This window comes from Chiloscyllium plagiosum, chromosome 9 (genome assembly GCF_004010195.1).
Source record: "Chiloscyllium plagiosum isolate BGI_BamShark_2017 chromosome 9, ASM401019v2, whole genome shotgun sequence".
Taxonomy (NCBI): domain Eukaryota; kingdom Metazoa; phylum Chordata; class Chondrichthyes; order Orectolobiformes; family Hemiscylliidae; genus Chiloscyllium; species Chiloscyllium plagiosum.
This window is the reverse complement of record NC_057718.1, coordinates 12,063,950-12,077,769: the sequence shown is the minus strand read 5'-3', so window position 1 is coordinate 12,077,769 and position 13,820 is coordinate 12,063,950. Positions and strand designations below refer to the sequence as shown.

The following is a 13,820-nucleotide window of genomic DNA, read 5'->3' as shown; positions in this document are numbered from 1 at the left end:
AGGTAAATTACAAGACCTTAGTGAAGCATAGTTGGACTACAATGCACAGACACTGTTATAAAAAGGATGGAATATTTCTACCATTGATCATAAACCTATAATCATTGGCCATTCAGCTTACATGATCTATACTCCACATTGTTTTCTTTTTTTTTGTTAATGGGATGTAGTTATCATTGGCATAGCCAGGATGTGATGCACATCCCTAATTGGCCTTGAATTGTATCGCATACCTGACTATTTCACATTGCTGTGAGTCTAGGGTCACTTTAAGCCAGACCAGGTAAGGATGGTAATTTGCTGTGGTGGGATTTGAGCCTGTTACTGCAGTGCCTTATTCTGGGACTCTGGATCACTAATCCTGTAACATTGCCACTATGCCATGGTCTCCCTCCTGTCCTGCTGTCTCCACTGTATCTTAAATGTAGAAATTAAAAGGTAATCAGCACCTAGAGCATATTTTGAGAGAGCCTGTGTTTGACTTTCATATCACTGGCAAGTTGATAGTGAGAGGTAGGGATAAATTTAAGCTGATTGTAATTATGCCAAAAATGTTTGGTGAGAACTATCTGTTCGGAAACTCTATCAATTCATTGACTGTGCAGAAAATTTCTCTTCTCCATTGTACTCAACATGAATTGATTTGATGACCAACTTTGAAGATTCCAGATTTTCCTAACAGCCTCATTCAGAGGAAAGCTGATGTGGGATGTAAAATGCATTATACTGACAAGATAAATGCTGGGGCTCAGCTCTGCTCAAGGATACGGAGATGTCAGTAAAGAATTTGAAAGGACAGTCAGAATTTCAAAGCCAACTGTGAGTTTATAGACAGCGTAAAGAGGGCCAGCCTTGTGCAAGGGAGTCTAATGGCTGGAGAATTTTGAATGGGTTTGTGAAGGATTGAAGCAAATTGGCCCACTCAGTAGTTAAAAAAAAATTGAATCTTGAAGGAATGAAACCATAGTTAAATCTTAATTGACAGAGGTGAGAGAGGATTGGAGCTATACAAATTTCCACAAGTGAAAGAAGGCAGTCTTAGTAATTGAACTGATATGGTGTGTCAACTAGGTTTGGGGTTAAAGTGTTAACTAAGATTCATCCTAATATGGCAGTTGGGGAAGTTGTTAGAGTCAAGGTGACAAGCATGTAGATGCTTCCAAGAGCCAAAAAGAGTTTTCCAAACTTATGAAGGAAATTTAGTGAGAGTTGGTTGTATAAATATGGGCAACTAGTAATCATAAGACCATAAGAAATAGGAACAGAGTAGGCGATTTGGCCCCTCAAGCTTGTCCTGCCATTCAGTAGGATCTTGGCTAATTCGACATTCCTCAGGTCCGCTTTCCTGTCTTTTCCTCTACTCATCAAGTATCTATCTAAATCAAGCTTAAATACAGGCAAGGACTCAGCCCCCAATGCTCTCTGTGGCAAGGAGTTCCAAAGACTCTTAACCCTCTGAGAGAAACAAATTCCTCCTTATCTCAATCTTAAGCTGATGGCCTTTATACTGAGACTTTGCCCTCTGGTCCTAAATTCTCCCATGAAGGCAAACATCCTCTCAGAATTTACTCAGTTTTTGTCCAATGTGTGCAGGAGGGTTTCCTGTCAAAGGGCCTACAAGAGGGGAGGCCACACTGGATCTGGTGCTTGGTAATGAACCAGGCCAGGTATTTGATTTAGTGGTAGGTGAACACTTTGGAGAGAGTGACCATAATTCGGTTATGTTTAATTTAATGATGGAAAGGGATAAGTACATACCACAGGACAAGAGTTATAGATGGGGGAAGGGCAATTATAATGCGATTAGGCAAGACTTAGGAGGCATAGAATGGGGTAGCAAAATGCAGGGGATGGGGACAATCGAAATGTTGAACTGATTTAAGGAACAGATGTTGCGTGTCCTTGATAGCTATGCCTCTGTCAGGCAGGGAGGAAGTGATAAGGTAAGGGAACCGCGGTTTACTAACAAAATTGCAACTCTTGTTAAGCAGAAGAAGGAGGCTTTTGTGATGCTGAGACGAGATGATTCAGATGAAGCAATGGAGAGTTACAGATGAACTAGGAAGGATTTAAATAGAGATTTAAGAAGAGGAAGGAGGAACATGAGCAGTCTTTAGCAGATAGAATAAAGGAGAATCCTAAAGCTTTCTATAGGTAAGTGAGGAATAAAAGGATGACTAGGGTAGGAATAAGGCCTGTCAAAGACAGAAGTGGGAAGTTGTGTGTGGACCCTGTGAAGATCAGAGAGGTGCTAAGCGAATATTTCTCATCTATTTTCACTCAGGAAAAGGAGAATATTGTAGAGGAGAACAATGAGATACTGGATATTAGACTAGAAAGGATCGAGGTTAGTTACGAACAGGTGTTATCAATTCTAGAAGGAGTGAAAGCAGACAAGTTCCCAGGGCCGGATGGGATTTATCCGAGGATTCTCTGGGAAGCTAGGCAGGAGATAGCGGAGCCTTTGGCCTTGATCTTTGAGTCGTCATTGACTACAGGTTTAATACCAGAGGACTGAAAGATTGCAAATGTTGTGCCCTTGTTCAAGAAGGGCAGTAGAGATGACCCAGGTAATTATAGACCAATGAACCTTACGCCTGTTATAGGAAACGTTCTGGAAAAGATTATAAGCAGTTATAATCATTTAACAAGCAACAATTTGATTGCAGATAGTCAAGGGCAGGTCATGTCTCACAAACCTCATTGAGGTTTTTGAGAAGGTGACCAAGCATGTAGATGAGGGTAGGGCAGTTGACGTGGTATACATGGACTTTGGTAAAGCCTTGATAAGGTTCCACATGGTAGGCTGTTGGAGAAAATGCAGAGGTGTGGAATTGAAGGTGATTTAGCAGTTTGGATTAGAAACTGGCTTTCTGTAAGAAGGCAGCGAGTGGTGATTGATGGAAAATATTCAGCCTGGAGTCCGGTTACTAGTGGTGTGCCACAAGGATTGTTTTGGGACACTGCTGTTTGTCGTTTATATAAATGACTTGGACGCAGGCATAGGTGGATGGATTAGTAAGTTTGCAGATGACAGTAAAATTGGTGGAGTAGTGGACAGAGTGCAGTGGGACTTGGATAAACTGCAGAATTGCAAATGGAGTTCAATGTAAAGTGATTCACATTGGTAAGAATAACAGGAAGGCTGAATGCTGGGTCAATGGAAAGATTCTTGGTAGAGTGGATGTGCATGGGATCTTCGAGTCCATGTACATAGATCCCTGAAATTGCCACCCAGGTTGATAGTGCTGTTAAGAAGGCATACGATGTGTTAGGTTTTATTGGTAGAGGGATTGAATTACGTAGCCGTAATGTCATGCTGCAACTATACAAAAGGCTAGTGTGGCCGCACTTGGAATATTGTGTACAATTCTGGTCGCCCCATTATAGGAAGGATGTGGAAGCATTGGAAAAGGTGCAGAGGAAATTCACCAGGATGTTGCCTGGTCTGGAGGGAAGGTCTTATGAGGAAAGGCTGAGAGACTTGGGTCTGTTCTCACTGGAAAGAAGAAGGCTAAGAAGGGATCTGATGGAGACATACAAAATGATCAGAAGATTAGATAGGGTAGACAGTGAAAGTCGTTTTCCCAGGATGATGATGACGTCAGCTTGGATGAGGGGGGCATAGCGACAAAATGAGGGGTGATAGATTTAAGACAGATGTTAGAGGCAGGTTCTTTACTCAGAGTGGTAAGAGCGTGGAATGCCTTATCTGCTAATGTAGTTAACTCAGCCACATTAGGGGCATTTAAACAACCCTTGGATAAGTATATGGATGATTATGGGATAGTGTAGGGTATTGAGCTTAGATTAATTCACAGGTTGGCGCAATATCGAGGGCCGAAGGGCCTGTTCTGTGCTGTATTATTTTATGTTCTATGTTCTACCCTGTCAAGCCCCTTTAGAATCCTATGTTTCAATGAGATCACCTCTCATTCTTCTAAACTCCAGCGAATTAAGCCTTATGTGTTTAACCCTTGCTCATAAGACAATGCCTTTATACTGGGATCTCCGAGTGGACCTTCTTTGAACTGCCTCCAATTAAATAATATCTTTCCTTAAATAAGGAACCAAAACAGCTTACTGTACTCCAGGAGTAGTCTCACCCGCACATCACACAGTTGCAGTAAGACTTCCCAACTTTTATATTCCCCTTGAAATAATGGTCAACCTTCCATTCCTGATTACCTGCTGCACCTGTGTTTTTCTGCCTTTTATACACAAGTCACCCCAAGTTCCTTTGTGTTGCAGCTTTCTGAAGTTTTTTTCCATTTAAACAGGAGTGTTCTTTTGTTCTCCCTTTCAAAATGAACAACTTCACAACTTCTCACATTATGCTCTATTTGCCAGTTTTTTACCCACTTAATCTAATCAGTTGATTGTGAGTTTTATACAGTGTAATTAACTGAGATAAAGCTCTCACTAAAAGTGTGGACGTGGATTCTGTTGAAAGACAGTTCTTCTCTAGTGTATAATGTCTCCTATACCCTCAGTTGCCTAAGATCCCAATTCCCTCCCGAAGTTGTTTTGTCTCTCTGTCTCACCTCCTTAAACTCTTTGCTACTTGAAATCTACTTCAGTGAACAAGTGTTTGGTCACCTGTCTTGATTTCTTCTTATGTAGATCAATGTCAAATTTTGTTTGATTACTCTCCTGTGAATTGTCTTGTGATGTAAGATAAAGAAGAAAGATTAGCAGTTGTTATTGCAGTTGTTTCATACATATGAGAAAAAAAAGATTAGGATGACACAAGCCATTTGAACCATGGAACATTGAACGCATTACCTATATTATTGTAACATCCTGAAGGAAGATTCAGCATGACTTTTTCTGCTTTCTCTCCATTCAAGATGATTTTTAAAACAATTATGTGGTCATCTGTTCAAACCTAGCTGTTAGGAGCATAGGACCTGAGAAAATAGGATTTTAGACTAAGAGATTGGCACTTTGAGCCTGTGCTACCATTCAATAAAATCAATGCTAATCCAGTTTTGGTGTTATCTTCATTCTCTTTTCTGTCCACTATGACACTTGATTCCTTTGTTTATATGTTTGTTTTGAACATATGAGGTTGCGTTAATCCCCAGAGCTCAGAATTCCATGGGATGTTATCTTTGTTTTAGTCTTAATTCTAAGAAAATCCTGTTTCAGATATTTACTTGAAGGTGCTAATGAACACAGTACTGAGTACGTTTGCTAATAGCCACAAAGATTATACATATCCACTCCTTTGTGGAGAAAGAAAAGCCCACTGTTAAGATAGATAACATTTGTAGAATTTCACTATGTATGCACCAGCAGTCTAAAGCTCTGTATCATGTAATCCTTCCATTAACATTAGTAATAAAAAAATGCCAGAAATACTCAGCAGGTCTGGCAGCATGTGTGGAAAAAGAAAAAGAGTTAAGGTTTTGGGTTGCTGAGCTTTCATCCAAACCCACGTATCTGCGATGCTTTGCTTTTCTATTAAGATTATGATGCCTCTGAGAAATCCCTTCAAGCATTTTCTCCTGGAATGTAGCTCTTCACCTTTCTGTAGGAAAACAATAATGCCATAATGATTTAAGTTGTGAGCATATTATTTAGCTAATGTTAATATTTAATTTTATGATAATGATATTTTGAAGACATGCTCATTTTAACACCACAAGAAATTGGAATAGTAATAGGCTATTCAGCCCTTTGATCCTTTTCCATCATTCAGTTAGATTGTGCTTTATTAGCTACTTCAGACAATTTCCCTGCACAATCCCGTATCTCCTGATATCTTTATTACATTGAAATTTACCTATCTCAATCTGCCCCTCTGAGGCAGAGAATTCCAAAGATTCACCATCCTCTGAGTGCAAAGTTTCCTCTTCATCTCAGTCCTAAAATACCTACCTCTCATTCTGTGTCATCTGGTACTCAACATGCCCCAAGCCAGGGGAAACATCCATCTTGCATCTATCCCTGTCAAGCCCTGTAAGAGTTTGCATGTTTGAATGAGATCATCTCTCATCTTCTGAACTCCAGAGAAAAAGATTTAGGCTATTTAAACTTGCCTCACACGGCAGTCCTTTCATCCCAGGAATTAACTTAGCGTGCCTCCGGTGAACAGAAACACACTCTCTATATCAAGTATATCTTTCCTTGGGTAAGGAGACCAAAACTGCCCATAGTATTTCAGATGTGATCTGACATATAATTGCAATACAAAGCCTTTATATTAATACTCAAATATTCTAGTAAGAAAGGCCAACAAACTAACATTGGATAAAAGCAAATACTGTGGATGCTGGAATCTGAAAATGCTGGAAAATCTCAGCAGGTCTGGCAGCATCTGTAAGGAGAGAAAAGACCTGACATTTCGAGTCTAACTGACCCTTTGTCAAAGCTTAAAAAAAAAGGGTGAAATAGGGAGGTATTTATACCAGGCTGAGAGAAGGTGAGTCATGGCTCCAGAAGCAAAGGTAGCAATAAAGAGGTGATAATGACAGTGCATAGAGAGATTATAGGGAGATTAGGAGCTGTGAACGACCAAGGCTGAAGCCAGTGCTATGTGACAAAATATGTGGGGGATGGGGGGATGGATGAAGCAGGGGCAAAATGGAAAATAGGGGAGAAGGGGGAAGAGGAGAAGTAAAAGGTGATGAGAGAGTAGGGAGCGAGAGAAAGAGAGACAATCAAGAAACAAGAGGTACAGAACAGTGAAAAAAATAAAAAATAAAATTACGGAGCAGAATGAAAACAGAAGGGTCGAGATGGGATCAAACTAACATCTGGTTCTCAGTAGACAATAGACAATAGGTGCAGGAGTAGGCCATTCTGCCCTTCGAGCCTGCACCACCATTCATTATGATCATGGCTGATCATCCTCAATCAGTATCCTGTTCCTGCCTTATCTCTATAACCCTTGATTCCACTATCCTTGAGAGCTCTATCCAACTCTTTCTTGAAAGTATCCAGTATGGGACTTGAACCATTAACTCTGATTTTCTCTCTCCACAGCTGCTGCCAGACCTGTTGAGATTATTCAGCATTTCAGTGTTATTATCAATATCTTAATAGTTTGCTATATCTGCGTGCTTACTTGCAATAACTGATGAGCAAGAACAGCCCAATCCCTTTTAAGTTCAACACTTCCCAGTCTTTCGTCTTTTAAGAAATACTGCACCTTCTGTTTCTTCGTATGAAAGTGGATAACTTTAAATATTTCATATTTCCATCTGCCATTTTTTTGTCTACTCTTTTGCTTCTCTAAATTCTCTTGAAGTATTTTTGTTTGCCCTTCACAGTTCATGCTTCCACTTAGTTTTATGTTATATACAAACTTGGATAATTCCTACATCCAAATCATCGATATAAATTGTGACTATCTAGGACTCAAAAAATGGTCCTTAACAGCACCCCATTAGTCAGAGTATGAATACCTGAAAATCACTTACTTATTCATACTTTCTGTTTTCTGTCTACTCATTTTCAATCTATGCTGATCCATTCTCCAAATCCTGGGTTCAAGTCCCACTTGCTGCAGGGGTGTACAATATCTCTGAACACGTTTATTCAAAAATATCTATTCCCTTTATCTCTTGTTCATGAACCACTTGTATGTTACGTTGCTGACAGCTTTTTGAAAATCTAAGTAAGGGTTATTGTGGTGCAGTTGTAGTGTCTCTATCTCTGAATTAGGAGACCTGGCGTCAAGTCTTACTCATTCCAGAGGTGTGTGATAACATCTCTGATTGAAAAATATCACTAGTTCTCCCTTTTCAATTTTGTTAATTTTATCCTCAAAGTTTTAGTTTATTTTCCCAAAACAATTAGGTATTCCATTTAAACATTAATTTACAGTCATGAAAATTGATATTTATCAGTAATCTGTGTGTTATCTTCATCTTGTTTTAGGGTTCAGTATTTTGTACCCAAGCTTCTGAATCCTATAATCTCTTTCTGACAACTGCTATAACTGATGGGATCAAACTCTGGGATTTACGGACACTAAGGTAAGAAAATATTCTGAGTGGACTTTTTTGTCATGTCCCTTTGTAAAAATAGGCTTCAAGTGAATAGGAATACAAACTTTACGTGTGATGAGTTTTATGGAAATAAGGTTCATGCAGTGTTGATTAACTGGATTATAGATTTAGACAATGCAAAGTGTTTTGCCTGTGTATTATTGAGAAAAGACACATCTAGTTTCAAGATCTCATCTTGCACTCATTTGCACTATTCGCCAGAATACAGGAACAACATTTTTATAAGTATGAGAAGAACATCTTGATTGATTGGCAAGTGGTCTCGGATGGATAGAGGTGGAGAGTGCATGACTACTGGCAGTCATCTACCAAACTTCATTTAAATTTAAACCAGGCAGCTTGACACAGACTGGTCAAGTCATTGCCTTGAGGAATGAACCAGGGAGGGATTGTTGTCTGTTTTGTTCAGTTCTAACAGGTGCAGTGTACATATGTATTCTTACTGTCGACAAAGAACAGGGCCCTGTATAGGTTTCAATATGTGCAAGATGTGCAAGTACGTCTCTCTGTGAGTCCAATTGAAAGTCTTAAATTGGTTGTTAGCATAAGGTTTCACACATCAACAATTATGTAGCAAATATTGTCCCATTGTAGAATCAATACCAATGTTGGATACTGTTTTTAATGATTTAGCAAGCACAGGATGTTTGGCATGGTTAGTACATTGCCTGTTGTAAACATTTGACTTTATCCACCATGCTATGGAACGTATGGCCTATATATGTAGCATCACTTTGTCATTGAAATTATTATACCACATGCTTCATTTGTCTGATAGGCATAGTGTGTATTTAGCTTAATGGTAGCATCCCAGTAGCGGCAAACACCACTCTGTTACTACTGCATATCAGCAGCAAGAAACATCTACCTTCACTTGTTGCTCAAAGTTTTGAGAACATGGCTTTCAACTGAAGAAAGCAATTAACAGCTATTCTGTGGTTCATTTCTAAGGAGCATGTCTTGACTGGTCAGAGTCAAACTATTGGATTAAATTTAAACAAAGTTTGACTGTTACCTATTAATCATTATTTAAGTTGTGGATTCTCCATGGTAATCCCTCTACAATCAGCATCCACTTGCCAACTTTGCAGCATGCTGTTTTTAGACCGTATGAAAATGGTCCCCTTTACATTTATATTTTTGCAAATTGTCCTGAATGAGTAAAAAACAAAATGCCTCATCAAATATGTATTTTTCTCAGGAATACTCAAGCTCCCAAATGACTATTTATATCCCTTCTAAATTAACTTAAAAGCTCTTACCATGTTGTGATGCGGTACTGTCCTTCATCTCCACCGGCACTTCAGACAAGATTTCTCATTGAGATGTACAGAATATGACCTAATCTTTAATTCACTCTATACTTCGCTATTTGCTTGCTATTTTGCTTTCAGTTAACATGGAAGTCAAAACTAGTTTACTTACAAAATGCTAATTTTAAACAATCATGATCACTGATAAGTACTGAAAGTTGATGAAGACGTTACAAAAGACATTGCACTTCAAGTTATGTTGAAACCCTGCACTTGTAGGCATATTAATACAAGAAATCAGTTGGTTGAATTTATTTTTAACATACTCAAAAGTCGAGGTATAACGCTTTTCAGTATTAAACCAACAAATGGAAAATGGTGCATGATATACTTGCTATAATCCATCTAAAAATGACACATTGGGTGTTTTTCAGTACTTTATGATGTTTTACTTAGAGCTGGTGCAATTATCATTTCTGCCACGGTGTGCTTGACCCTTACCTCTGGGCAGTGACAGTTCTGACAGACTGGATTGCCAGGGAATTGATAGTCTCGAACTTCATGTAATTGGACCCTACTCAATCATATAATCAGCGATTTAATGAAAGGAAAACCAAAATACAACCAAAATAATTATGTTCGACCACAAGATGATTAGACCTGTAAAATCAGTCAACATTTCCAGGGAAATGTGTATGCACATGCTAACAATGAGACCAATAGCACAATCTCCCTGGAGTTGGCCTCTTAATAGGCCATTTCTCCACTCACAGGCTTAAAGGCCAAACAGAAGGCAAGGAGCTGTAGGGCTTTTGCAGCCCACTCGGGAGTGGTGGGTGCTGCTGACAGATTGAGAATGAGCAACATGTAGAAAACTCCAGCTATCCATAAAGAATGAATGCAGGTAAAAGATTGGGGACCAAAGCCCTTCTGCCACTCAGATAGAAGCAGAAATTCTTCCAGATGAATTGTTTGGACTGCAATTTTTAAAAAGTTATTCAGTTGTGGGACATGGGTGTCACTGGCTGATCAGCATTTATTGCCTCTCGCTAATTGCCTTGAGAAGATGGTGATGAGCTGCCTTCTTGAACTGTTGCAGTCCATGTGTTGTAGGTAGACCCAGTAACAGTGAAGGAATGACATCTGAGTGAGGATGATGAGTGGCTTAGTGGGAACCTGCAGGTGGCTGCGTTCCCATCTATTTGCTGCCCTCGTTCTCCCAGATAGAAGTGGTCGTGGATTTGGAAGATGCTGTCGAAGGATCTTTTGTGAATTTCTGCCATGCATCTTGTAAATAGTACACACTGCTACTATTGATCATTGGTGGTGGTGGGATTGGATGTTTGTGGATGTAGTACAAACCAAGCAGGCTGATTTGATCTAGATGGTGTCAAGCTTCTTGAGTGTCATTGGAACTTCACTCATCCAGGCAAGTGGGATGTATTCCATCACACTCCCAACTTGTGACTTATAGCTGAATGACAGGCTTCAGGGAGTCAGGAGGTGAGTTACTCAATGCAGTATTCCTAGCCTCTAGCCTGTTTCTGTAGCCACTTTGTGTGGCAAGGAGAAAGTGAGAACTGCAGATGTTGGAGATCAGAGTTGAAGAGTGTGGTGCTGGAAAAGCACAGCAGGTCAGACAGCATCCGAGGAACAGGAGAATTGACGTTTTGGGAATAAGCCCTTCATCAGGAATGTGGTGCGGGGAAGGGAGCTGAGAGATAAATAGGAGGCTGGGATGGGGGTGGGAGTAAGGTAGCTGGGAAGGTGATAGGTAGATGCTGGTGGGGGGGATGATGGTGATAAGTCAGAGGGGAAGGTGGAGGGGATAGGTGGGAAGGAAAATGGGCAGGTAGGGCAGTTCAAGAGGGCGGTGCCAAGTTGGAGGGTTGGATCTGGGATGATGTGGGGGGAGGGTAGATGAGGAAACTGGTGAAGTTGAAGTTGATGCCGTGTGGTTGGAGGGTCCCAAGGCGGAAGAGGAGGCATTCTTCCTCCAGCGCGGGTGGCTGGATTTGGTGGTGGAGGAGGCCCAGGACCTGCATGTCCTTGGCGAAGTGGGAGGGGGAGTTGAAGTGGTTGGACACGGGATGGTGGGATTGTTCAGTGCATGTCGCGTAGAGATGTTCCCTGAAGCATTCCACAAATTGGTGTCCTGTCTCCCCAGAATAGAGGAGACCACATTGAAAGCAACAGACACAACTAGGTGAAAGTGAGGACTGCAGATGCTGGAGATTAGGGTTGAGAGTATGGTGCTGGAAAAGCACAGCAGGTCAGGCAGCATCCGAGGAGCAGGAGAATTGACATTTCGGCAAAAGCCCTTCATCAGGAATTCTGGTGAAGGACATTTGCCTGAAACGTCGATTCGCCTGCTCTTCAGATGCTGCCTGACCTGCTGTGCTTTTCCAGCACCACCCTGTCGACAGTAGATGAGGTATTTGGCTATGCAGGAAAATCTCTGCTGGATGTGGAAGGATCCTTTGGAGCCTTGGACAGAGGTGAGGGGGTAAGTGTGGGCGCAGGTTTACGCTTTGCGGCGTAGGTGGGAGCAGTGGAGAGTGGGTTGGTGGGGGGGCATGGGACGAATAAAGGAGTTGCAGAAGGGTATGGTCTCTGCGAAATGCCGATGGGGTGGGGAGGGAAATATATTTCTAGTGATGGTGTCTGATTGTAGGTAGTGGAATAGAAGGTGAGGACTGGGGAGTTCTAACTTGTTGGAGGGGTGGGGTTCAAGGGCGGAGGTGCAGGAAATGGAGGAGATACATTGTTGATCATATGGGAGAGCAAATTGCGGTTCTCGAAATAGGAGGCCATCTGGAACGTCCTGGAGTGGAATTGCTTCTCCTGGGAGCAGATACGGTGTAGGCGGAGAAATTGAGAGTAAGGGACAGCGTTCTTACAGGAGGCAGGGTGGGAGGAGGTGTAGTCCAGGAAGATGTGAGAGTCGGTGGATTTGAAATAAATGTCCGTGTTGAGTTGGTCGCTGGAGATGGAGACGGAGAGGTCCAGGAAGGGGAGGAGGGTGCCTGAGATGGTCCAGTGAACTTGAGGTCAGGGTGGAAGGTGTTTTTGAAGTTGATGAAATGTTCAACCTCCTCATGGGAGCACGAGGCGCTGATACAATTTTCAATGTAGTGGAGGAAAAGAGGGGTTGGTGGTGCCAGTGTAACTGCGGAAGATGGACTATTCTACATATCCGACGAAGAGGCTGGCAAAGCTGGAGCTCATGCGGGTGCCCATGGCTACCCCTTTGGTCCGTAGGAAATGGGAGGGTTCAAAGGAGAAGTTGTTGAGGGTGAGGACCAGTTCAGCCAATCGAATGAGAGTGTTGGTGGAGGAGTAAGAAAAGGAGGGCTTAGAGGCCTTCGCCAAAGCCGATGGGTATGTACAGGGACTGGATGTCCATGATGAAGATGGGGGCCAGGCAGATGAAAGTCATAGAGGAGGTGGAGGGTGTGGGTGGCGATTGTGGAGGCGGTGGTCCTGGTGGCGATCGCGGACGCAGTGGACCTGGCGGTGATCGTGGAGGCGGTGGACGTGGTGTTGATCGTGGAGGCTGTGATTCTGACTGGATGTGGGCAGTTCCTGGAACAAGGGGGGACAGGAGGGTGTCAAGCTATGAGGAGATAATTTTGGTGTGGCAGGACCAGGCAAAGACGATGGGTCAACTGGGACAGTCAGGTTTGTGAACATTGGATGAGAGGTAGATCTGGGCAGTGCAGGTTTCCGGGACTGAGGTTGGAGGCTGTGGATGTGAGATCCCCTGAGGTGATGAGGTAATGTATTGTCTAGGAGATGATAGTTTGGTGATAGGAGGTGGTATCCGTGAGTTGGTGCCTGGCTTCAGTGGTTTGAAGGTCGGTGTGCCAAACTACTACAGCTCCCCCCTTGTCCGCTGGTTTAACAGTGAGGTTGGGGTTGGAGCAAAGGGAATGGAGCGCTGGGCTTTGTGAGGGTGAGAGCTTGGAGAACTTGAGACGGTGGAAGCAATGCATTCCGTGGCATCCGCAGGGGTGCAAGTGACGTTCTATGTGATGTCCGCAGTTTCAATGGCTGGATGGGTGGGGCTGGGGTGAATGACAGTAAGGGCAGAAGTGGCACGTTTGGCAGTAACCGCGGGGGCGGAGGCGGGTGCGGGGATGGCGTGTTCATCGGCGGTGTTCCAATGAGTGACGTATGTGGGAGCAGAAGTGGCCTAGGCAGGAGCAACCAGGGGGACGGAAGTGATGTGATGGGCAGCCTTTGCAGAGGTTTTGGCTGCAGTGGTCCCAGTGGTGATTGCGGAGGCTGTGATTCTGACAGCAATCACGGAGGCTGTGGTCCTAGTGGTGATCGTGGAGGCAGTGGTCCTGCCGGTGATCGTGGAGGCGGTGGTCCTGCCGGTGATCGTGGAGGCGGTGGTCCTGGTGGTGATCGCGGGGGTGGTGATCATGGAGGCGGTGGTCCTGCCGGTGATCGCGGAGGCGGTGGTCCTGGCGGTGTTTGTGGGGGCGGTGGTCCTGGCGGTGTTTGCGGGGGCGGTGGTCCTGGTAGCGATTGTGGAGGTGGA

The 13,820-nt window shown here is 42.9% G+C and overlaps 1 protein-coding gene across 5 annotated transcripts in view; it reads left to right on the top strand.

Annotated features, from left to right (window-relative positions):
• Positions 1 to 13,820, top strand: part of wdr27 (WD repeat domain 27) — a 531,763-nt gene that overhangs the window by 151,186 nt on the left and 366,757 nt on the right. For all 5 annotated transcript variants that reach the window (XR_006312430.1, XM_043695384.1, XM_043695383.1 and 2 more), the window contains exon 21: positions 7,888 to 7,985. Coding sequence is in view for 4 of the 5 variants with exons in the window: in XM_043695384.1 (XP_043551319.1) it covers positions 7,888 to 7,985 (98 nt within the window). In the remaining variant the exon portion in view is untranslated. The remainder of the gene's footprint in view (positions 1 to 7,887; positions 7,986 to 13,820) is intronic.